Below are 24,743 nucleotides of genomic sequence, written 5' to 3' on the forward strand. Positions count from 1 at the left end.
TAATGCAAGCTTCATATTATCTTTTAATTTTTCTCTCCATTAATCTCTACTCTAGCCTTGATCACTCTTGATTTTTTTCCCTCATCTCCAAAAGATCAATGTCAATGACATCCCTGATCCTGTTCATAAGTTTACATCTTATCTCCAAAGTTTTATAGTGTTCTGATAAGTCCCAAAACTAGACCCAAATCGAAAAGGTTGTGATCTCCGCATTCGAAAAATTTTTCATTCTCTTGCTATCTTTGAACATGAAGCACAAAGCCCTTAAAAAGCCAAGGAGAGCCACGCTCTACCCGCAGTGCATCAGATTCCTTTCTAAAAAAGAATTAAAATTGATTTCTTCCAACGTCCGTCACCCTGAGTCCCTCCAGTCTCCCCCTATAGTAGTCATGGCACCCTCCATTGTAACAATGGAAAAGAATCTATCGGCAAAAATCCTTCCATAAAAACTTTTGATGCACTCATTAATCCCATCTGAAATGTCTTTTTTTTTTATCTAGAATGACCACCTCTTCCTCCTCATCACTACTCCCTTCGAACCTGTGATGTTGATCCTTAGGTGGCTCTTCCATCTTGTTACTCTCACTGGTTAAACCATAGTTTAGAGTCTGATCTGAATTATGATTTTGTTGATGTAAATACCCTAATAGGTGCTATGCAGAAATTCTAGTAAAATACTATGTAAAATTCTAACAGACTTTTGTTATAATATTTATGATATAAGAAATTTATTAAGAATATGCAGTTGTTACAAACAAGATCATTTGAGAATAAACATAAAAAATATATAATTTTAAAATAAAAATATTAATTAATATATAAATAATATCCTTTCTTATCTTTACTTAATTTACATGACAAAAAATACTAATAATTTTACTTATATTTAAAAATTAATCTTTATTTTGATAATTAATTAATTAGTCGGTTTCAGAAATTGTATTATCATTGTTTGTTAATTTTTTATTAACTCAATTTATTTATTTATTTTAGTGTTGATACCAATTTAAATTTAACAAGATAAAATAAAATGGAGACGAAGATTATATAATAATTTATAATTGACTGTGAAGACAAAAATAATATAACAATGGAACAATTATATTTATTATATATAATTATACATTTTTTACATTCTATGGGGCAAGTGCCCCCTTATTTCTTAACTTGGACCTGTTCTTAGTGATACTGACTGTGAGAATGTGAGTGTTGGTGATAAATAGGCCGAAACTTGTCAGGCCGGCTCGCTAATTTGTCAAAAAAGACGGATCGAATTAGAAATTTAAAACTGTTATAATAAAAAAGACTGTCTAACTCGCACCATCTAATCTACGGATTTTGACAAGTTTCTGCGAGGCAGAGCGGAACGGACTTGTCCAGCAAATTTTTAAATTTAAGATAATAATTGAATTTGAAACATTACTTTTATACTTGTATTTAGAATGTTTGTATATTTTATTTTAAGTTATAATTTAGATTATGTCTGATTGTTTAAAGACCTGAACAATATTTAATTATATATTTTAAAAATATTTGTTTTCTTTAGGCAAAATTTTATTATTTTATTTTGAAAATTTTGATTTATTATGTTTATTAGATATTTATTGTTATATAAATTTAGAAATTATAATTTTTTTGTCTTTAAAAATTATAAATTTATTGATATTTTATGAAATTATATATTTTTTAATATTTAATAATTTAATATTTTTTAAAAAAAAATTGGAGAAATTAGTCCACCATGCCAATCCGTCGTTAGATAGAATAAAATAAAAATTTGTGATCGCCTAAATAGACACACGTAAAAAAAGAACTAGTCTGCCAAATAGCGAAATTTTGACAGAACGAGACGGACTCTTTTGGCGAGCCGGGCATGCGTGTCTGGACTGTCTGCCACCCATAATTGTTAATGTTCGTTGTTGTTTGTTGAGGAGGTTGATGCTAGAGAGGAGGTGGTAACTGAAGTAACACAAAATAAAGATGAGATGATAGAAGGTGGGATTGAGGGAGGAATCGGTTTGGAGTCAGCCAATCAGACTAAGGTTTTTTAGTGGGATAGGATTAAAATTAGAATTTTAATTAAACATAAAATTAAAACAATTGACTATTAAAAATTTGATAAGAGAAAATAAATTTAAAATTTATTGAAATATTAAAAATAAAATAAATTAAATGTTAAATATAATTTTAAATAATTTTTAAAATTTTAAAGATAAAAAACATTTTTTACCCTTTAATTTATTTGAAGGGATTGCAACATAGAAAAATCCATCAATATATATCTTTCTGCACAGAACTAAAAGTGGGTAAAACTATTATTAACATCAAGCTAAGAGGGAGAATTAGCCAGAGAAACAGAATCCTTAACGCGAACATACAACGCATTGAACTAAATCTTACATCAGAAGCAGAACTTTTAAACGTTTGCAGACGAAAACAAAAACATTTGTTTGAATCGAAAGCAAAATTGACTCATCATTTTAAAATGATAAACTGATTTATGGCTGATGCATATTTTACAGTAATGAATGTATGGATGGTGATCATTGAATTGAGTGCATCTTGTTCTTAAGGTCCAAAAGGAAGTCATAAATTTTGTACTGATCAGGAACGGAGTTGGAAACGCTGTCCCTCTGCATGCAGCGCTTGGCCCAAGACACAAGCCTGGGAAATTCCTCAGTGATGCTGAAGTTGGCAGTGGTCTCAAGAGTATAGAACCAGCTGTAGAAGGGAATGAGAGCCACATCAACCAAACCAAACATGTCTCCCCCAAAATAAGTCTTCTCCGCTAACTCTTTCTCAAGCACCCTAAAGCTCTCCCTCAACTCCTTCTTTGCTTTCTCTTGAACCTCCCCTGTCGTTCCCCACACCAATCTCCCCGTTGAGTAAATCTAAAACATCTCACACAGTAATAATGTCATGAATTCATAAATGTAATCTCCATCAAAGTTGAAAAATAAAATCAATACCAGAAAATAACAAAATAAAGTTGTATATGAACCAACCTTTTTGTCTATATAATCAGCCCAAAACCTTGCATTGGCTCGCTGGTAAGGATCAGAGGGCAACAAAGGGGACTTGTTATTGCTCCAAACCTCATCAATGTACTGAACAATGATGAGTGATTCGGAGATTGGTCTTCCGTTGTGAATCAAAACAGGGATTTGCTTGTTGACAGGGTTCATCTTCAGCAAAAGGGGACTCTTGTTGCTCAAGTCTTCTTCTCTACCCTCATAGTGGATCCCCTTTTCCGCCAAAGCTATTCTGACCCTCATGCCGAATGGGCTTGGCCAGAAATCTAGTAGAACCACTTCGTCAGCCATTATTGCTCTCAAGTTGAGGCTATTTGCAAGGTTCAGTCTGCCGAAGATGCTAGCTAGTTCTCCACTATTGAACAAGTCTGTTATTTATAACATAGGTGGCAATTGGAGAGTGAAGGTTGTGTAATTTTCTGGGAGCTTCTCGTTCTTCCTTGTACACACTAGATTACAGATGCTTCGTGTTTAGTGTTTACACGTATTCTCTAGGCTTAAAATTGAGAAAAAACCACCCGATATTTATAAAGAAAAAATATAAGTAGACAATAAAAATATTAAACAATGTGAATAATAGATATATTAGATATTTATTTTATTAAGTGTATGAATAGTTATTTTAATATTAAAATTTAGATAAATAATTTAAAGGTATAGTATATTTTTGTTTGATTAATGATTATTCATATTATTTAAGATAGTCATTATTTACTTTAACACTCCCCATTTAAAAAAGACAAGGAGGCTCTTCGCAAAAAGAAACATCTCTTTTTGGTCATTAAGCAGTTATTAGCTGAATAAATAAATAAATAAATAAATAAATAAATAAATAAATAAATAAATAAATAAGAGAGAATAAATATAAAATAAAAAAATATAAATAAAAAATTTTATTATTAATATTATTAATATTATATATATTGTAGTATAAAAGAGAAAGAGATAGAGAAGTGTTTTTGTATGTATATTGTTGTATATTTTTGTCTTAGAATTTATTTCTCTATTATACATGTAGAAAGTTATTTCGTTCAAATTTTATTAAATATAATCTTTTTTGAAAGCCTGAACTTCCCACCTTTGAAAAAATTGAACAGTTTATTTTATGAAAAAAGTCATAGGCTATTAAATGGACATTTATCATGTCACAATACTTTTTTTTATGTTTATTTAGGATTATGTCTCATTAAAATTTTATTAAAAAAATTTATTGAAAAAAATTTTAGTAAAGAAAAAAGAGTATAATATCTTTTGTAATGGGGACTGCTTCATTAAAAATCTTATCAAGAAAAATCCAAAAAAAAAATACCAAGAAAAAAATAGTAAAGCCTCCTCCTCTTGCCGATATTATTTTATATCTCGAAATCGGTGCATCCCAATCTGATATACCAATTTTTCAAAGGAGAATTTCGGAAGTGACTTCGTAAATAAATCTGTCATATTATCGCTTGAGCAGATCTGTTGGACATCAATTGTTCCTTGATTTTGAAGATCATGAGTGAAGAAGAATTTGGGAGAAATATGTTTTGTTCTATCGCCTTTGATGTATCCACTCTTAAGTTGAGCAATGCATGTTGTATTATCTTCAAATAAGACAGTTGGAGCTATCTTATGATCAATTAGTCAACATGATGGCAGAATATATTTGATCAAACTCCTGAGGCAAAACACTCGCGACTTGTTTCATATATCGCTAGTATTTTAGCATTATTAGAGAAGGTTGCTGCTATTGTCTGTTTCGTGGGTCTCCATGATATAGCTGTACCACCATATGTGAATATGTATCCTGTTTGATATTTTTCTTTGTGTGGATCAGAGAAGCATCTAGCATCTACATAGCCAACTAATTGTGACTTGGATTCATATGGATAAAACAAACCCATATCAACTGTTTCTTGAAGATATCAAAAAATTTGTTTGATTCCATTCCAATGTCTTCATGTTGGAGAGGAATTATACCTTGCTAGTAAATTCACCGCAAATAATATGTCAGGTCGTGTATTATTAGCAAGATACACTAGTGCTCCAATGGCACTAACATATAGTATTTCAGGACTAAGGATATCTTCATTTTCTTCTTTAGGAGGGAATTGATCATTTTCCACATCCAAATACCTTACGATCATTGGGGTACTTAATGGATGTGACTTATCCATATAAAATCTTTTCAAGATCTTTTTTGTGTATGTTGTTTGATGAATAAAGATTTCATTTTTTGTATGTTTGATCTGTAGGTCGAGACAAAATTTAGTCTTTTCGAGATCTTTCATCTCAAACTCTTCTTTTAGAGCTTTTATAATTGTTGGAATCTCTTCAGGGGTTCCAATGATATTTAAATTATTAATATACACAGCAATTATAATGAATCCAAATGTAGATTTTTTTTATGAACACATGGGCAGATATCATCATTCTTGAATCCGTTTTTAACCAGATACTCAATAAGACAATTATACCACATTCATCCAGATTGCTTTAGACCATATAAAGATCTTTGCAATTTGACTGAGTATAATCCTTGTGAATATTCAGTGGATGATTTAGATATCTTTAATCTTTCAGGAACTTTCATATAGATATTACGATCTAATGATCCATATAAATAGGCTGTTACCACATCCATTAAATACATATGTAGTTTATAGTATGCAGACAAACTTACCAAATAAAGCAATGTTATTGCATCCACTACATGGGAATATATTTTTTCGGAATCTATACCGGGCCTTTGTAAAAAATCTTGTGCCACAAGTCGAGCTTTGTAGCGTACAACTTCATTTTTCTTATTTTGTTTTCTCACAAATACTTATCTGTATCCAACAAGTTTTACATCTTTTGGTATACGGACTACAAGTCCAAAAACTTCACATTTTGCAAGTGAGTCTAACTCAACCTTCATAGCTTCTTTTTATTTTGGCCAATCCTTTCTTTGTCGACATTCTTCGACTGTTCTTGACTCAAGATCCTTACTTTCATGCATGACATTAATGCCACATTATATGTAAATATTTCATTGACAATTGTCTTATTTCGGTCCCATTTTCTCCTGTAAAGACATAATTTATCGAGATTTTATCTCTTTTTTTCGAGAATTTTTGTCTTTGGAACCGACAAGCTTACCACGCTTCTGACGTGAATTTATTTTGGTGGCCATTTGTCTGCTTGGGACATCAATTTGAATTGGAGCATTTTCAGCTGGTATATAAAATTTGTTATCCTTTTCGTATCAGAAAATGCATCAGGCAATTCATTTTCTATTCTTTGTAAATGTATAATATTTTGAACTTCTAGTTCAAATTGCCCTAATCGAGGATCTAAATGGATCAAGGATGATGCATTCTAATTAAGTTCTTTCTTAGGAAGCTTATCTCTCCCCTTAATATTGGAAATTTTGATTCATCAAAATGATAATTTGTAAATAGAGCTTTAAATACATCTCCAATTCGTATTTTAAGATACCTCATTATAGAGGAAGAATCATATCCAACATATATCCCCAATTTTCTTTGGAGTTCCATTTTGGTGTGAGAATGTGGTACAATGGGAACATATATTGCACACCTGAATATTCTTAAATGAGAAACATTTGACTGCTGGCCAAAAGCTAATTGCATAGGAGAGAATTGATGGTAATGTGTTGGTCTCAAACGAATAAATATTGCGGCATGTAAAATAGCATGCCCTAAGCCGAGGTTGGGAGATTTATTCTCATAAGTAAGGGTCTAACAATTAACTAGAGGCATTTAATAAGTGATTCTGCTAACCTATTTTGTGTGTGAACATGAACTACTGGATGTTCAACGCTTATTCCAACATTATCAAGACAGATTGCTTTGATTGAATTTTCTAGAAACTATGCTTTTAATCGAATAATTTGAGCAAGTAATCTCGCAAACGCTAGGTTGCGAGAAGACAATCAGCACACATGTGACCATCTCGAAGATGCGTCTATTAACACCATAAAATATCTAAAAATCCACATGGTGGATGAATATATCTACATATATCATCTTGAATCCTTTCTAGGAATTCAGGATACTCAAATTCACTCTTTACTAGTGATGACCTTAAAATTAGTTTTCCTTGAGAACATGCAGCACAACAAAATTCACTAGATTAAGAATCTTCTAGTTCTTTAGTGAATTTTCATGAAAATTTTTAATAATTCTCCACAACATGGTTGTTCCTAGAAGATCCAATCGATCATGCCAAATTATAAATTCATTTGGGTTGGTAAACTTCGGGTTTACAATGACATGTGATTCAATTGCACTAATTTTAGTATAATATAACCCGGATGAAAGTGAGGGAAGCTTTTTTAACATAACCTTTTTATTTGAATCATGAGTTGTGATACATAAGTACTCATAATTTTCCTCATTCATTATTTCAATATGATATCCATTTTGACGAATATCTTTAAAACTCAACAAGATCCTTAGAGACTTGGTAGACAATAGCAGTGTATTATTTATTATGAATTTTGTTTCTCCGAAAAATAAAATTATTGCTCTTCCGGAGTCTTCTATCACATTGGCTACTGAACCAATAATAGTATTAACATATTCTTCTTTTGGTACAAGATGTGTAAAATATATATTACTTTTGAGAATGGTATACGAACTTGTACTATTAGCAAGGCAAACATATTCACTATATGTCCTTACCATTTTCTTCAAAGACAAATAATAATAATAAAATGAGTAGAAGTCTATGCACAGTAAAATTATTTTCTTGATTGAAATTATTTTTCCAAGAAGTATTGTACATAGTATCATATAAAAATTTTTATTATTATTATTTTAGAACTTGACACATTTAGTAATTTTAAAATTTATAAACATAAATATTTTATTAAATATTATTTATATACATCAAACTTGAAATTCAAATACATATAGGGAATAAAACTTAAAAGTTTTTTTGTACATTATTTATTTGGTGGGGAGAATGTAAGAATCGCGAATTAATTAATTGATTAATTAACTTTAAATAATAATAATTTAATTGTCTGAATTGGGTCCAAAAATTTAGAATATTAATTAGAAAATATAAATATGATATTTGGACTTAATAGATTTTTCTGAGTCGGAAAATGTAATATTTTGCAGAAAATTGCATAAAAACACGTACTGGTAAATTAACCGGTAGTACCGGCTTAAATCTGTCCGGTACTGTGTAAGAGAAGTAAAAATAGTAGAAAAACTTAGAAAAATAATTAAATTTAAAAATCGGATACAAATTTTAAAGGTTTGGTCCAAAGTTGGGGGGCAAACGGACCAAAAATGCTAACAGGTTAGAATAGACCCAAGTTGGGCCCAAACCCAACATATATATAAGCTTAAAGGAAGGCCATTCAGCTCATAACACACACTAAAGCACAAGTGTGCAGCTGCATGAGTTGAGAGTGAAAGGGGAGAGTAAGTTACTATTCACATACAACTTCCGGCGGCCATATCTCGAGTTACGGTGCTTCGATTTGTGTGTTGTCAGCGGCTACGCGAAGCTCTCGCCAAGCCCGTTAGTTCTATCTAACTTGTGTAGGTAAGATCTCGAAATTTTCTCTCCTCTTCTCTGTCCTAAGAAATTCAAAAATGTGGGTGTTGGTTTTGAGTGAATCTTTGTGTTTTAATTGATTAGGTGGTCTCTAAGGTTGGGCTATTGGTGGTTTATGTCTCCAAACACCATCAGACAAGGTAAGGAAACTCTTTGCCTTTGTGAATTTCTGTATTTAAAAACCCTAGGTATTGATTTATGAAAATTCGTATGGTTTTAGTTAAGTTCTTGCACTTGTTGGAGTTAATTTGGAGCATTGGTTCTTGAATTGGTGGCTTGTTGGTGAGTTGAAGCTTGCTTGGACTCAAATTGGTGTTTTGTACATATTGAAAATCAGCCAATGTATGGTTTCGGTTTTTTCTATGTAATATATAATATCTTTGGATACTTAGGCTAGTGACCCATAGGATAGGTTTGGTTTGGATTGAATTGATTGTTGGATTTGAGATTGCATGATGGTGTTGTTAAATTGATAATGTGTGATGATGTTAATGCTTGTGATGGTTTTGATGTGTTGAGATAAAAATTATGAAGAGGTATGATAAATGAAGCTTATGAGTAATGGAATTTAGTGCATGTTGTTAATATTGATTATTGAGATGCAAATTATAGAATTGTTGGGTTATAAAGGTGGAATTGATTGATAGAGGTATTGAATTGGTCGAAATGTGATGGAAGGGTAAAGTATAATATTTAGTAGTGTTTTATGGTGAGATGGACTAGGCTTTGGTTTGGTTGTAAATCTTGAAGTTTTGAGCACTTAGTAAATTTTGATAAAAATAGATTTTTAGTGAATTTTGACGAATCATATCTTGAGTTGCAGTTTTTAAAATTGAACGATTTTTATATCAAATTAAAGATAATTCAAAAAATTTTAAAACGATATAGATTTTGAAGGAAACTGAATTTTATAGAAAAAGATATGATCGTTGGAAGTTTGTGTCAGAAATATGAATTCTGTGATGTTAAAGAATTTGTGCTTTCTAATTTGTGTGCGCACGCACACTGCTGTGCGCGTACTATGATCAATGGCAAATTTTAACTTGTGTGTACACACAGCCTTGTGCGCACATAAACCCTGTGTATTTTTGAAAAACGTGCGCACACACACACTTGTGCGCACGCACATATAAGGATGTGGCTGCTATTGGGCACACACCCAACGAAGTATTGCAAGATATGTGCACGCACCGCCTTGTGCGCACGCACACGTTGGAAGGTGCAATCTGTTGAGGGCGTTCGCACGCATTGTGCGAGCGAACAGAATTGAAAAATTTTACTCCTGCGCGTACGCACACATCTTGAAAATTCTCCTGGGCGTGCGCATGCACACTCCTGTGCGTACGCACACTGCCCTGTTTTCCAATAAAAATCTTGTTTTTAACTGTTTCACCTTCTTGGAAAATTTTGTAAACTTCTGTGACACTCATCTAAGACTTTTTGGCTTATTTTTGGATGTCAAAACATAGAGAAGGTCCTAGGTGAATTTATTTCGGTATTTTTTATAAAAAGTTTAGAAGACAGAGAATTAAGTTTCTGGTGTATTGTGGATGGATAACTTGGGTGAGATGGTGGAATACTGTAATAACAATTGACATGATAATTGGTGGAATTATGAATTGAGTATGATTGAGATGAGTCTAGGACTCGAAGAGTAATGATGGATTACTGATGCGCTGAAAAATTATTTATGAAAACCATTGTTCCATTATTTTATACTGAGATTGTTGAACGCTATGCGCCTAGCAGGGACGGCGTTTGGATCCCGCCTGTTGAGGTCGCGGCGGCGGCGTAAGGGCGGTGGTTAGTCCCGCTTATGTTGAGATGTGAGGTCCGTGGCAAGAGTATCCCGCTCGCATCCCTTCGGATCACTAGAGTGTGCAGACACAAAATCTTGGACGGTATTCCGAGCACCATATCTCGGGGGTTCCCATTATGATTCCGAAGGGCGACATCTCCATGGAGATGTGTCGGGTTGGCAGTTGAACCGACAATGTGATATCACAACCAATAGGATAGACATTCATCATGTGTATTTTCTATGTGGTTTCTTGCTTTATCTACTTTCATACTATGCCTACTTGTATAACATACCTAATTGCTTCTTGATTTACTTACTATACTTGATTATTTCTTGTGTATTACTTGTATGTAATTATTTGTGCTTTCTACTGGATTGAGGAGGCTCGGTAGGTGTTGAGAGAGTTATTGCTGGTTTAGAATTAATCCAAATAAGAATCACTTCGTTAATAGCATAGTCTATACCAACAATGAACTCTCACATTCAAAGTTTAAATCAAAAGATGTCACAATTCAAAACAAATATAAACCGGGAGTTTGAAGTTCCGGGTCGTCTTCCCTAGGAGTTGCAAGTGAGGTGCTCAATTATTGGCTATGATGGAATGGTGGTTTATTGCAAGAGGCAAGAAATGTAAATAGCAAGGAATTGAATAAGCATGCAATAACTAAATATCCAAGCAATTAAACTCAAGACAATTAATCAAAGAAAAGGGAAATTTAAATGCTAAGAAACCACTTGGCATGGATTGAGAGTTAAGGTTACCTATCCTAGCCATTGACCACAAACATATGATGATTATGAAGATTTAATCCTACTTATTCAACCCTAACATCAAGGATAAGTCAAATAGGCATAATTGATTTCAATCCACAAGTCCTAGTCAACTCTATTAATGGAAGACTTAGAGTTAGTGGAAACCAAATCAACCAACTACTCTAATATATCAATCAAGAATGGATATCAATGACTCAACGATCACCAAAGTTCTCAATTCCAAGCCAAGAGTGAGGAAAAACTAAGCCAAGCATTTTTATCAAACACTTGGTGACTTGGTGTACATGAAAATAAAAGCATATTAAATTGCAATCAAAATAAAATCTAAAGCTACAAAATGTAAGAAAATAATAATAACAACTAAAGAAAGCAATAATAACATGGAAAGATAAATTTGCATTAAATGAAATTAAAGTCAACAAGAGTGTTCATAACGTAAAAGTGACATAAAAGAGAAATTAAGAAGAAGAACTAAGAGAATTAAGACAATAAAGCATGAAAACATAAATGAAACTACATTAAAACAAGAATTAAAGACTGAAATTAAAGAAAATTAAACTAAAAAAACCTAAATTCTAGAGAGAAGGGGGAGCTTTTCTCTCTAGAAAACTAAGACAAAAACATAGAAAAATCTAAACCTAATTGCTCCCCCCTTGCCTCCTCTTGGATTAGGGTTAAAATAGTTTTAGAAATGAGTTGTATTGGATTTTGGAGGCCCAAAATTCGCTGCCAGGGAATTGCATTAATGAGGTCACGTGCTGGGACTTGTGCGTACGCACAGACGTGTGCGTACACACACTTTCTATTTTCTACTTGTGCGTACGCACATAAGGTTGTGCGTGTGCACACTTGCTGAAAAGCTCCAAACTTCATTTTTTCATGATTTCTCTACTTTGGCATGCTTTTTCCTCACTTCTTCAATCCATATTAGTCTTGTAAACTTGAAATCACTCAACAAATACATCAAGGCATCAAATGGAATTAAAGTGAATAAAATTTAGCAAATAAGGGATTAAAAAGTATGTCTTCACTTTTGAGCATAATTTATGGAGAATTTACAAAATCAAGCTATTTCATTGAATAAATGCAAGAAAAGTTGATGAAATCCACCCAATTAGAGTAAATAAATACCATGAAATGTGGATTCATCAGTAGGCGGTGGCGATGGGATCGCATGGCGGTTAGGCTGGTGAAGGCTGTGGGACAACGGTGATATGATATTTAGAGATCCCTTAAGATAGTTTACCCTATTTTATAAAGGTTTTAAAGTTATGGTTTTAATTTTAGTTATGCTTTAAGCTTGAATCTTGTGTTGATATGAAGCTCTAGGATTGCCTCTGGTGTCGCGGGGTCTTATATCTTACATTACTAGGCACTGTTACCATATTGAGAACCTCCGGTTCTCATTCCATACTTGTTATTATTTTTTAGATGCAGGTCGCAACCCACCTCGGTGAGTTGCTTTGGTGGTGACAGAGCGGAGGACCTTTATCCTGTCTTGAAGTCTCTTTTGAGTATTTTGTTTAGTTTCTCTCGCTTTTGTATTTATTTTTCCTTAGAGGCTTACTTTGAGAGAGAGATACTGTATAAGCTGTTTTACTTTCAAAACTCTGTATATCAGTATTTAACTAGTCGGCCTAAACTCCGCAGGCTTATACTAGTATTTTATGATTATTATACTCTTATATAACTACATATATCTTGTTATCTTACATGGTGGATCTTGTCTTTTACGCTCATAGCCTCGTGTGAATGTTCGTGCTTATAATTTCGTATTTGAGCTTATTTTCTTCATCGGGCTTCTAGAATTATTATTCCTTCTATATATATTTATGTATAAGCCTTAGAATTATCGTAACCTTTGATTAACCTTTGCTTTACAGCATGAGGTAAGGTTTAGGGTAATTAGGGTGTTACTGACGAACAGAACTCTCGCGCGGTCTAGAATTTTCATAATTAAGTTCTCGTTGCAAGTATAGCTTCTAGACCGACAAGAAATCCTTTCTTGTAAAAGTTTTGGTTGTCACTAGTAACAAAACCCAATAAAATTTATAACCGAAGTATTGAAAAATCTCGGGTCGTCTTTCAAGGAATTGCAGGGTAGTATGATTTATTATTGGTTATGGAAAAAGGTATATTTTTGGATTTTTAAAATAAGGAACAGGAAAATAAATTGACAAGAAAGTAAATTAATTATCATGAAAACCATTGCAAGGTATAAGAACTGAAAATTCCATCCTAGTTATCCTTATCAAATGTGATGAAAATTGTTTATTGCTCCCACTTAGTTAACCCTTACTAAATAAAGAAAAGTCAAGTGGACTAATCAATTTGATTCCTCAAGTCCTAGTCAACTCCTTTGGAAAGACTAGCTTTAGAGGGATCCAAATCAATCAGCAAATTCTAATTTTCAATCAACAGCTGAGTTTGATAACTCAAGTGTCACCAATTACTTAACCAAAGCAAAGGGAGAAGAAATTTAAATTAAATTAAAAGCATCAATAACATGAATTGAAGAAAGCATTCATAAATCTGAAATACCTCAAATTGTATTAAATAGAAAATCAAATTAAACATAGGAATCCATAAACCAAATTGGGAAAATAAACGAACTAAAGTAATAGAGTAATTGAAAGTAGAAGAGAAATTAAATTAAAGGAACATTGAACCTGGAATTGAGAAGAGATAAACCTAAAACTAATAGAAATCCTAATTCCTAAAACCTAAGAGAGAGGAGAGAACCTCTCTCTCTAGAAAACTACATCTAAAACCTTAAATTGTCTGTAATCAATGAATTTTCAATGTATGATTTGATTCCCTCATTCTCCAGCCTCTATTATGTGTTTCTGGGCTTGGATTTTGGCCGAAAAAGGGCCCAGAAATCGCTGGGGGCGAATTCTGCAACTTTCTGCACGTGGCGTCTGTCATGCGTACGCGTAGGTCACGCGTGCGCGTCATTTGGAAGTTTTCCTTGTCATGCGTCCGCGTCGTCCATGCACGCGCGTCGCTGCCATTTCTTTCAAAACTTCATTTTACACGTTCCTTCCACTTTTGCATGTTTCCTTTCTGTCATCTAAGTCATTCCTGCCCTATAAAGCCTGAAAATACTTAACACATAGATCACGACATCGAATGGTAATAAAGGATAATTAAAATTAACATTTTTAAGGCATAGGAAACATGTTTTCACATATATCACATAATAAGGAAGGAATTGTAAAACCATGCAAATTATATGAATAAGTGGGTGAAGAATTGATAAAAACCACTCAATTGAGCACAAGATAAATCATAAAATAGTGATTTATCAGTTACACATGGTGCATTTTATCTCCTTTTGTTTGTGTGTACAAGAGAGTGATAGAATTGAACACTATAGATACAATGCTAGTACTAAACAAACTCATGTTGCAACAAATTTCCTCACTCATAAAACAAATAGAACAAATGCAAGCCTCAGCCATTGAAACACAAGTTACTACGTGTGACTTGTGTGGAGGAGAGTATAAGAATGAAAAGTGTGAGTTATTCAAGTCCATCATTGAGCAAGTAAACTACATGAGATATTTTTTTAAGGCTAGAGAATGACCCATATCTCCCTGGATGAAGAAATTGTCCTAATTTTGGTTGAGAATCAAGGACAAGGATACATTCTGTACCAACAGCAAGTAAATCCAATACAATTCCAAAATCCTCTTGAGCTTGCTATGGAGAAACTATCTCAATCCACTGCTAAGTTTGTTTAACAAACCTAAAATTTCATATAAGAGACAAAAACAAACTTCAAAAACCAAAAAATCTCCATAAAAAATTTAGAATTGCAAGTGGAACAGATTGCCAATTAATTGACAGAGAAACCAACAAATTTCTTTTCAAGTGATACAATGCCAAATCCTAAAGAAGAATGCGTGGCAATCAACGCAAGGAGTCTGTACCCTAGTAAATCAAAGAGATATATGAAGATTAATTTAATTAACTCATTGATTCAAGAAGTTTTTTATGGAAGGACCCTTGAGAATTTTCCATAACACTAAAGTTTTGAAGGAAAAGAAAAGTCGAAAGATAAGTTGCCTATAAAGAAGATACCTTCAAAAAGCACTAAGGAGAGAGGAACCACCAAAACTAGAATTGAAACCCTTAATGTCACTACAAGAAAACACGTCTTTTGCCACGCTTTTAAAGCGTGGCGAAAAGCTGAAAAAAGCGTGGCGATAGCTTTTTGCCACGCTTTTTGAGCTATCGCCACGCTTTCGAAAGGGTGGCCTATCAAAGGGTGGCGGTTGCTCTATCGCCACGCTTTTTGCAGTCTATTGCCACGCTTTTTGTTTGCCACGCTTTTTTACAAACTGCCACTTGGAAAAGCGTGGCTGTAGGTGAGAAATACGGCCACGCTTTAAAAGCGTGGCGATAGGTAGAGATATGGCCACGCTGTAAAAGCGTGGCGATAGGGCAGATCTGGCCACGCTTTAAAGCGTGGCCATAGCAAAATATACAACCACGCTTTAAAAGCGTGGCAAAAGCCTTGTTAAATTAAAAAAAAAATTTTCTTTCTCTTACTTGATCTTCATTGCTACACTATAAATTTTCAATCCTTTTTTATTACCAAACCTACAAATATAGTATGCAATTTTTATTACAAGACAAATCAAACAATAATTAGTTTGATATATAATTTACTATAATTGTTTTATACATTAAAAAAACTATTACTCAAATACAATAATTAGTAACTTCAACTTGTGTAATATTATATGATTATCTTGTGTTATATATAAATGATTGTATTAAAAACTAAACCCAGTCCCAAATCAGTTCAGCTACTACTTCATCAATGTAATGGTAGGAGAAAAAAGCCACCCCTGAAGTGTATGATCCAAAGCCAGACCATGACAATAGCAGCCATTGCTAGAAGGTGAGCCACAAAGGTAAATGGAAGAGCAGGAACTCCCAACCCCATCTTCAATCTTTTCTCCTTTTGTCTCCTTCGCAAGCATTGTCTGTAGAGGAAGCATGACCAACTCCTTCAAGGTGTCTTTCACATTTTCTAAAGCCCCAATATCATCAAAAGTGACCCCAATATCACTTGGAGAAATCACATCAAGCAGTTTTTCTCAAATTCATGTTCAGTAACTAAATCCTGAGCAAAATGGGGAAGGGAAAAAAGAAAAACAACAATAGGAATTAATAAGTGAAGAATAGTCCTCATATATTTTAGTAAAGAACCACCAACGAAACAAGTAATTGAAGTTCCATCTAAAACAACATGTTTACGAGGCTACAATGCAAAATTCAATTACAGTTGGCCATGGGTGCTGAAGATTTGATTCAAACAGTAATAGGCACAACAAAAGAGATGAAAATCAGCAATTAAATTACCTTCAGCAATTTCTTTGAATTCTTGTTTTCACCTTCAATGCCCTGTAGAATGTTCAGCCCATACTTAAGGCTGAACCAATAAAATGTAAAAATAAGTGTTACAAGATGAATTTAAGTTCATATAAAATGTAAAATAGTGTTTATAGGTGAACTTAAGTTCACATAATTCTATTTGTGTAGAACTATATGTGTGCTTTAATAGTTACAAGAAGGAAAATTGAACCTGTAAATATCTCTATGAAGGATCTTCAGGAAGGGTAAGTCTTCTATTCCGGATTGCAGCAACATAGACCTGGAAATTAAAAACATGAATAAGTGCAATAAGGAGTTTGCAACCACTATAGATGTCATCATCTGGGGTATTAAGCCTATCAAAATTCGAGAGTAATGCTGATTAAGTTAAAACCAACACCACTGAGGCATGTATACAACAGATACCTGCACGATCTCAAGTAAAGCACTTGTTCCTTTAGCAGGATGAATTCTGTATAGTGGCAATGCAGCAGCAAAGATAATGATGCCAAGTAACATAGCAATGGTGCCAATCCCAAATCCCCAATCCCATCCTTTATGGATTTGTATCCACACAATGAAGGTTAAGCTGACAGCACCACCAAGGCACACTGCAAGCAAGACTGCAAGAGTGTGTTGAAGAATGTTGACATCAGCCTTGATTCTTTTGGGTCTGTTTCATCAAACTGGTCAACATACCTGCACATATTTGTGCATTCAGAAAACAACCACAGTACTGCTATTAAACATACAAAATGCTTTTGCTTAACCATATTAAGATAAAAAGCATATAAAATAAACCACAAAACATTATAAATAAATTTTGAATCACAATAGTAACGGTTTTATGTGTTGTATATTCTATAAAGAAAAACGAAACCATCTGTTACATTTAAGAATTAAAAACATTAGTTAATTCGATTGAATTATGGAAATAAATTAAAAGTAAGAAAGAACTTACTTCCCAGAACTGCTCACAGAAAGAACGGAGTATGAATCATGTGGAACAGGTGTACTAATGTGCTTCTTCCCCTTGCTTCACAGGCAATGGTTCAAAAAATCCCTTTGATCTTCCAGTTTCTGACAAGGAGCTATTATAATAACCAGCAACATACATCAGCCATGATATGCTCACTTTGTTCAAAATATGATAAATTTTATATATGGAATCTTAAGAATAACCAAGAAAGATTAGACAACCAAAAGAAGACATGCAAGATCCAGGAAGTCAAGCCATAAGAATTGCAAGGAAGAACAGAAAGGTCAACCTCTTTAGTTACAAATAAGATTGACTAAACAGAAAAAAACTAGACACTAAAAACCACAGTGCATTAAAAGAATAAATTTTTTTGTCAAACAGGAAATCTCGTATTATTGAGAGCAAGGTATTAGACGGAGAACTTCTTTCATTAATGCCACAGTAAACAAGAATATGTGAAGCAACAATTGTAGAAAATTAGAGCTGCAAAGCAGAAAAGAAAAAAGAAAAAAAGGGACAGAGAAACAAAGAGAAGAGGCCAAGGGGAGAACCAGATACGAAACAAAACGGGACAGAAACGGAACAGAACTGAATAGTCATAATTATCAGACTAAGTCTTTCCTAAAGCAAAGAAATCCAGTGTTCAAATCACTAACATTTTAGTTAAAGCTTAGTTTAAGTCACAATCCATTTCCATTGCAACTAACCAAATTTCAGTTTTTATGAGACATTTTAAAGCAATAAAATAGTCAAAAAAAATATCTTAACAGAAACTACATTGGCTACAGCATACTTAAGCAGCAGTGATAAGCACTGCTCGAGCAAAGCACAAGCACAATTCAAGAGAGCTCACCTTCCTTATTACATTTAGGGTCTTCGGGAATCATCAATTCATTATTAGGGTCATCTGGTAAGTCTTGGAGCCTATCCTCAAACCAGGTTCAAAAACAACAGCAGATTATCAACTTAACAGGTTCAAAAACAGAAAATCACAACAAAAAAATAAAATAAAAATAACAGAAGAACAACAGAACAACAACACAAGAACAATTAGCAAATTAACAAGTTCACACTAACAGTTAAAATTTACTAAGATCCAATTATTCTAATTTCACATGCAATCAACTTACTAAGTTTCTAAAAGCTAGAAATGATAAAACCAACCCGAAATATGGTTAAAGCATTTCATCAAACATGTTGAGTGCGGAAAACTTGAAACGAAATAAGAGAACTCAAAGCTTAGTATCAATGTGATAGAGAAGAGAACATAACTATTGTATACTTTAATTCAGTCTATGAAAAAAATCCAAACCACTGCCAAATCAAATAGTTACTTATTGTAATAGATGGGAAAAAAAAGAGTGGAAGCATTAGGTAACCATAAATACCTTAAAGTAAATCTTGAACAACTGGCAAGTTACATATAGTGCCCCAACACGCTTAGAACCTTTTCCCTGTTATTGCAAGCAAGCCAATAAAGAAGTGAGTGCAATGATTCCCCCTTGCTCACTCACACACTATATATATAACAGTAACCGATATGTAGAAGAATACATACCGCAAGAACACCAAATACTTTCATAAGGAAGGAACCAGCTCCTTTCAATTTCTCCGGGGATTTCCCATTCGAAGCTAACTCTCTATCCGCCTAGAATAGCACAAAACCTCACAGCAAACTTCCAGAATATTTGAAAAAAGAAGAAAAAGAATGAAATGTAAATCGATACCTTCTCGGCAAGAACCCTAACATCATAAACAATGGCGTACAAAGCCTCCATAGCCCAAGCAGATTCCCAATTTCGAAACTCCTGTACAAACGCACTGAAACGCACACCAATAAAGATTACAAGATAAAAATTCGAATCAAGAAATAAAGGGAATAGGTAAGGAAGGGTTACTTGGCGGCTTTTTCAAAGGCGGTGTAGGCTTCGAGCAAATTCGATTGACGGTAGCTCTGGAGGCAGCGGAAGAGAGGGAGGATGATGTCAGAGTACTGGCCGTAGTTGTCGGAGTTCTTGAGGAGCCTTGGGGCGTCGTGGAAGATGTTGAGGGCGTCGGCGAGGGAGAGAAGGAAATGGGAGTCGGACGAGATTAACAAGATGAAGAAGAAGTGGTTTCCATCAGTGACGAAGGCGAAGGCGAAGGGCGAAGGGAGGAGCTCTTCCGATACAGGCGAGTAGTTTCAAAGGTGAAAGTGAGCATTAGGGTTAGTGGTTTCGAAGGGAAAAGAGAGATTAGGGTTGGGGATCGGGTTTGGGGCCGGGTTTGGGCTGGGTTGGGAGCCGGGTTTGGGTCAATTGGTTGGGCCCCTCTCGCCACGCTTTTAAAACGTTATTGTTGCTCTCTACGGCCACGCTTTTGAAGCGTGGCAGAAAAGAAACCTTTGGCCACGTTTTTAAAGCGTGGCAATAGTGTACCAGCATATAGCCACGCTTTTTAAGCGTGGCCGTAATGAAACCTTGTCGCCACGCTTTTAAAACGTCCTTGTTTCTCTCTATGGCCACGCTTTTGAAGCGTGGCAGAAAAAAAACGTGGCCTTTTCTCTAATCAATTGCCACCCTTACAAAAGCGTGGCCGTTGATCATTTTCGCCACACTTTTGAAGCGTGGCAAAAAAAAAAGTGGCCAAATCTCTTATCTATCGCCACCCTCATTAAAGCGTGGCCATAGGCCTTTTTTTTTGTAGTGTGTCCACTCTCAATTAAGCAGTCCTTGGGCCAAGAAAATTGATTCGATGATAATAAATGTTTTTTGTAAAGTAGAAGAAAAAGGACTGCCTCGAGTAATAAGAGAAAACAACATTGTCATTGGGTGGACAATCAGCGATTTGAAGAGAATAAATTCCACTATGTGCATGTACAAAATTTTATTGGAGAAAGATTCTAAATCTATGGTGCAAGTACAAAAAAGGCTTAATCCAACAATAAAAAAAGTTGTTCGCAAAGAAATAATAAAGTTGTAAAAAGTAATCCAATCAGTGAGTATATTTTTTTTTTTCTCTTTTTCATTAAGGTATTTTTGTTATTATGAAGTTAGGCGCCTTTGAAGGAGCAAGGAAGCTGGTGCCCAGCGCTCATGTATTATTTGGCACCCAAGGGTCCAAGTTTGACGCCTTGGAGAATCACCCCTTGTTTACGATGATTTGCTTTCTCCTAGTGTCTTTAATTTTTTTTTCATAATTTTTTTATTAATCTTTAGTTTTTTAAAAATATTTTTGCCTATATGATTATCTTTGTTTTTACTTTATGACTATCTCCATAATTGTTTGTCTTTTCAAGAATCATCATGTAACCCTTCTGTACATACATGCATTCTTATATTACTTAAAATATTTATACTTAAAAATTTGATAAATTTCTAAGTTTGATGTTAGTGGGTTAAAAAAAAAGGATTTTGGAGTACAAGAAAAATACAATAAGAGAATTCTGACAAAGAAGAGAAAAACGATGATGATGATGATAATTGAAATTTAATTATTTTATTTTTCTGGTGGTTAATTATTTTTTTTCTCTTTCTTTTTCTTTTGCACCATGTTTTTTGTTTTCTTTATTTTCTTAAAACTTGTGTGCTTATTCCCCTAGTGAATTACTTATGTAAAAAGAGAGTTTTTGAATGAAAAGAATTGATGAATTAAAAGGAGATTAAATTAAAAGTTAGTGACTCATAAAAGTATGTGATTACATTAATGGACCTAAGATATATAGATAAATCTTGTAAAAAAAGAGAGAAAAAATCTTCAAAAATAAAATTTTAGAGAAATATTATAAGAGTCCATGTCCAATCCTTGAAGCAGTGATGTTTTTAAAAAAAAAAAAGAGAGGGGGAGAAGATCGAAAACAGAAGAACAATAAGACTCTAAGCACTAATGACTAGAGCCCAGTTATGTGCCTGTGGTGCTTTTGTGTCAAGGAGAAATTTAGGTAAATAAATCCGTAAAGCACCTTATCACCCGATAATTTGAGCCAACTAGTTCGAGATTATCAATTGAAAACCTATATTAAGAGTTGCCTTGAGATGAAGCATTTAGAGTCTAAAGAGGCTCTGGCCACCTATGTCGATATCTAAAAATATTTCCTAGTTATGTGCTGGTGGTGTTAATTGTGTCGAAGAGAAGTTTGAGTGATTAAATCTGAGGAGTGCTTTATCACCCAGTAACTTGAGCCGACTGGCTCAAGATTAACATTGAAAACCAATATTAAAAGCTACCTTGAGACAAAATTTTAGAGTCAAAATTTAAGAATATATTTTTAAAGAAATAAAATGAAGAGAAGCAAACAAAGAAGGCACAAGATTAAATTATATTCTTTTTTTATGTGCAAAATTCCTATAAATATAAATGAAAATTATTATTGACTAAATGTTAACCAAAAAAAAGATAATATTTACTAACCATAATCATATAGCATTGTTCAAAGAAAAATATTCCTCAGAGTATTGAAGACATTAATCTCACATTACATTGTCATATGCAAAAACAGTTTATTTTATTACATGATTATATTAGATCTTACAAATTGTGAATACCAAACCAACCCAGCTTCACATATTATCAGAATTTGCTATAGCCATTCACTCAATACCGAGCCTCTTTTTAGCATCCAAAAGGAATTCATAGACCCTTTCTGAGTTAGGTAAAGTGTTAGCAACGCTTTCTTTCTGCAGACACCTCTTGGCCCAAGAAATGAACTTGGGACATTCAGACTCTATACTGAAGTTGCCAATGGTCTCAACTGCATAAAACCAGCTATAAAATGTGACAAGCGAAATGTCTACGAAACCAAGCTTGTCTCCCCCGAAAAACGGTTTGTCTCCTAGCTCTGCTTCCAATAATTGAAGGGCTTCAATGAATTCCTTCTTACCAGCTTCTTGCTCTTCTCCTTTTCTTGCCCACACCTTCTTTGCAAGGTCATATATCTATTTAACATTACAAATAATCAGCATACACATTTTAAATTGTAACAAAAAATTAGCACATTCTATCAACATTGACGAATTGTTCAATCTAGCACAGGAAACAAGGAGAGGAAGCGTAGACAAAATTGGAAATATTTACTAGAGAATGAAAAGCCTATAGATTTTTTGAGCACTTATAGAAGTCCATACAAATCACCAGAAAATAGTCAAATTTGCCCCAGAAAGATTATTCATTCTCCAAATTGGTCTTCGAGAATTTTTTTAATCAAATTCGTCACTCACAAATTTTAAGTTAGTCACATTAGTCCTTTCATTATTAAATACGTCAAAATTCTGACAGCATACGGTTGACAGTCCTAATTGCTTGCTAATATAATAAGTTTATGAAATTAGATCAAATCAATCTCAAATTGAGGGGGATCTTGAGACATTGAAATCCCTCAATTTGGGATTAATTTGATCAAAATTCATAAAGTTATCATATTATCAGCTAATTAGGACGGCATTATGATGTCACTTAACGTGTCATTTCAGCAAATTCCAATGCCATTAACAAAAGTGATGGAAGAACTAATATGACCAATTTAAAATTTTTGAAAGACGAACTTGATTTAAAATAGATCTTTTGAAAAATAATTTGGAGAATAAATGATCTTTCGTGGATGAATTTGACCATTTACTCTGCAAAATCACCCACTAAAATGAATCTTGTATTTGAATGTAGAAGAGTTTTTTGTCCTAAACTGACCCAAAAGGGAGGGGATGAGATCATAAACTACATCCTGCATCTCGCAGGAGTTCATCTCAATTCTCGGGTAGTACACTCAATAGGAAGCCTACGTGTATGAACATCAAAGGAAGCCTCCAAGTGCATTTGAATATAAAAGGATGCCTGAAGATCTATTATTAGTTCAAGGATACCAAATAAGAAAGCTCTATATATTTTTATTTTTATTTTCCCCCACTAGTTAATTGGATTTGATTTTGTTCAACTTTTTAAGCATAAGGATAGGCGAGGTGTTTAAATCTCCCCAAAAGAGCTTTCTAGGATTAGAATCTTGATCTTACGCATAGAACTTGCCCAAATTCCGCTAAACTACTCCTTGGGTTTTCTTCTGGAATGTTCTATATACTTACATTCTCTGCAAACTTCACAGAATTAAATTGAGGCTAACTTAACAGTATCTCCCAAAGATCTCACTAAGAACAGAACCTATTTATTCAAATCAATTACCCCTTATGTTATCAAGGGTGGGATTTAATGCTAGAAGTTAGGTCCAACTAAATTTGAGAGATTATAAATTAACGAATCAAGTGATAAACAACTCAAGTCCCGAAAAAAAAGGTGATAAACAACCAAACAAATAGAGCGCCGCATCTATACTAATTATAATCTTAAGGCATGGTTTCAAAGATCGTTCCAAATCTATATGCACACCTTAGTTAATACAAACTTAACCAATATAAAAATTAAAACTTGTAAAACACCACCGAGAAATAAATATAGAAATAATAGATGCAAAAAATTGTTTCAAGAAAGTTGAACTAATGCAATTATAAATAAAGCTAAAAAAGGAAGTACCTTCTTGTCAACATAATCAGCCCAGAACCTGGCCTGAGATTTTTGATACGGATCAGAAGGTAGGAGTGGAGATCTATCATTCCAGACCTCATCAATGTACTGAACGGCGATGAGAGACTCGCAGATGGGTTTGCCTTTGTGGATGAGAACAGGGACTTTCTTGTGAACTGGGTTCATTTGAAGAAGAAGATCGCTCTTGTTCCATATATCCTGTTCAATGTACTCGTACTTTATACCCTTCTCTGCAAGCGCAATTCGAACCCTCATACCAAACATGCTCGCCCATAAATCCAGAAGAACCACCTCATTCTCCATTTTTCGGTTTCTCAGTAGATAACTACTACTACACTAGCTAGTCTGTGCAAATGGACTAATGGAGCAGTGAGCACCATATATAGCCAGAGGCGGATTTATGGGAGCAGTATGGGCCATGGCCCCTGAATTTTCGAAACTTAAAAAGTATATTTTATATGATGTCTAAAACTTTTAACAATATATCTATCAATTTCGTTAGGTAATCAATCAAAATTCTACCAACTTTTGCTAACTCTTATTTATGAGAGTATTTAATAGAAATGTCTCTGTGAATATGTTTAATAGAAGTGCCTTTTTTTAGAAATAGGATTCTCTCCAATTTTTTTAACAATTGATAAAATACAGTGTAATCTCTCTCACCTTTGATTTTATGAGTGGGACCAGAAATAAATAAGAGAGTAAT

The 24,743-nt window shown here is 33.7% G+C and overlaps 2 protein-coding genes and 1 long non-coding RNA gene across 3 annotated transcripts; all 3 read right to left on the bottom strand.

The window, feature by feature from the left end:
• Positions 1 to 2,342: 2,342 nt before the first annotated feature.
• LOC107630049 (putative glutathione S-transferase parA) lies at positions 2,343 to 3,498 on the bottom strand. Its single transcript, XM_016333070.3, has 2 exons — positions 3,006 to 3,498; positions 2,343 to 2,891 (listed from the first exon to the last, which is right to left on the bottom strand). The coding sequence occupies exons 1-2, from the start codon at positions 3,321 to 3,323 to the stop codon at positions 2,544 to 2,546; spliced, it is 666 nt and encodes a 221-aa protein (XP_016188556.1). The 5' UTR covers positions 3,324 to 3,498; the 3' UTR covers positions 2,343 to 2,543.
• A 15,399-nt stretch (positions 3,499 to 18,897) lies between these two features.
• LOC148570196 (uncharacterized) lies at positions 18,898 to 19,291 on the bottom strand. The gene is made up of 3 exons (XR_015907332.1): positions 19,258 to 19,291; positions 19,089 to 19,178; positions 18,898 to 18,984 (listed from the first exon to the last, which is right to left on the bottom strand). It is a non-coding gene; the product is annotated as an uncharacterized LOC148570196 (long non-coding RNA).
• Positions 19,292 to 21,889: 2,598 nt separating this feature from the next.
• LOC107630048 (putative glutathione S-transferase parC) lies at positions 21,890 to 24,456 on the bottom strand. Its single transcript, XM_016333069.3, has 2 exons — positions 24,026 to 24,456; positions 21,890 to 22,443 (listed from the first exon to the last, which is right to left on the bottom strand). Exons 1-2 carry the CDS (start codon positions 24,338 to 24,340, stop codon positions 22,099 to 22,101), a joined length of 660 nt encoding a protein of 219 aa, XP_016188555.1. The 5' UTR covers positions 24,341 to 24,456; the 3' UTR covers positions 21,890 to 22,098.
• Positions 24,457 to 24,743: the final 287 nt, after the last annotated feature.

This window comes from Arachis ipaensis, chromosome B3 (assembly GCF_059453495.1).
Source record: "Arachis ipaensis isolate K30076 ecotype BB chromosome B3, ASM5945349v1, whole genome shotgun sequence".
Lineage (NCBI taxonomy): Eukaryota > Viridiplantae > Streptophyta > Magnoliopsida > Fabales > Fabaceae > Arachis > Arachis ipaensis.

Excerpts from the sequence above, each read along its gene's own strand:
- LOC107630049 (XM_016333070.3), bottom strand. The coding sequence starts at position 3,323 with ATGGCTGACGAAGTGGTTCTACTAGATTTCTGGCCAAGCCCATTCGGC. Across the intron at positions 2,892-3,005 it reads CTGATTATATAGACAAAAAG|ATTTACTCAACGGGGAGATT; the intron begins GTTGGTTCATAT and ends GAGATGTTTTAG.
- LOC107630048 (XM_016333069.3), bottom strand. The coding sequence starts at position 24,340 with ATGGAGAATGAGGTGGTTCTTCTGGATTTATGGGCGAGCATGTTTGGT. Across the intron at positions 22,444-24,025 it reads CTGATTATGTTGACAAGAAG|ATATATGACCTTGCAAAGAA; the intron begins GTACTTCCTTTT and ends AATGTTAAATAG.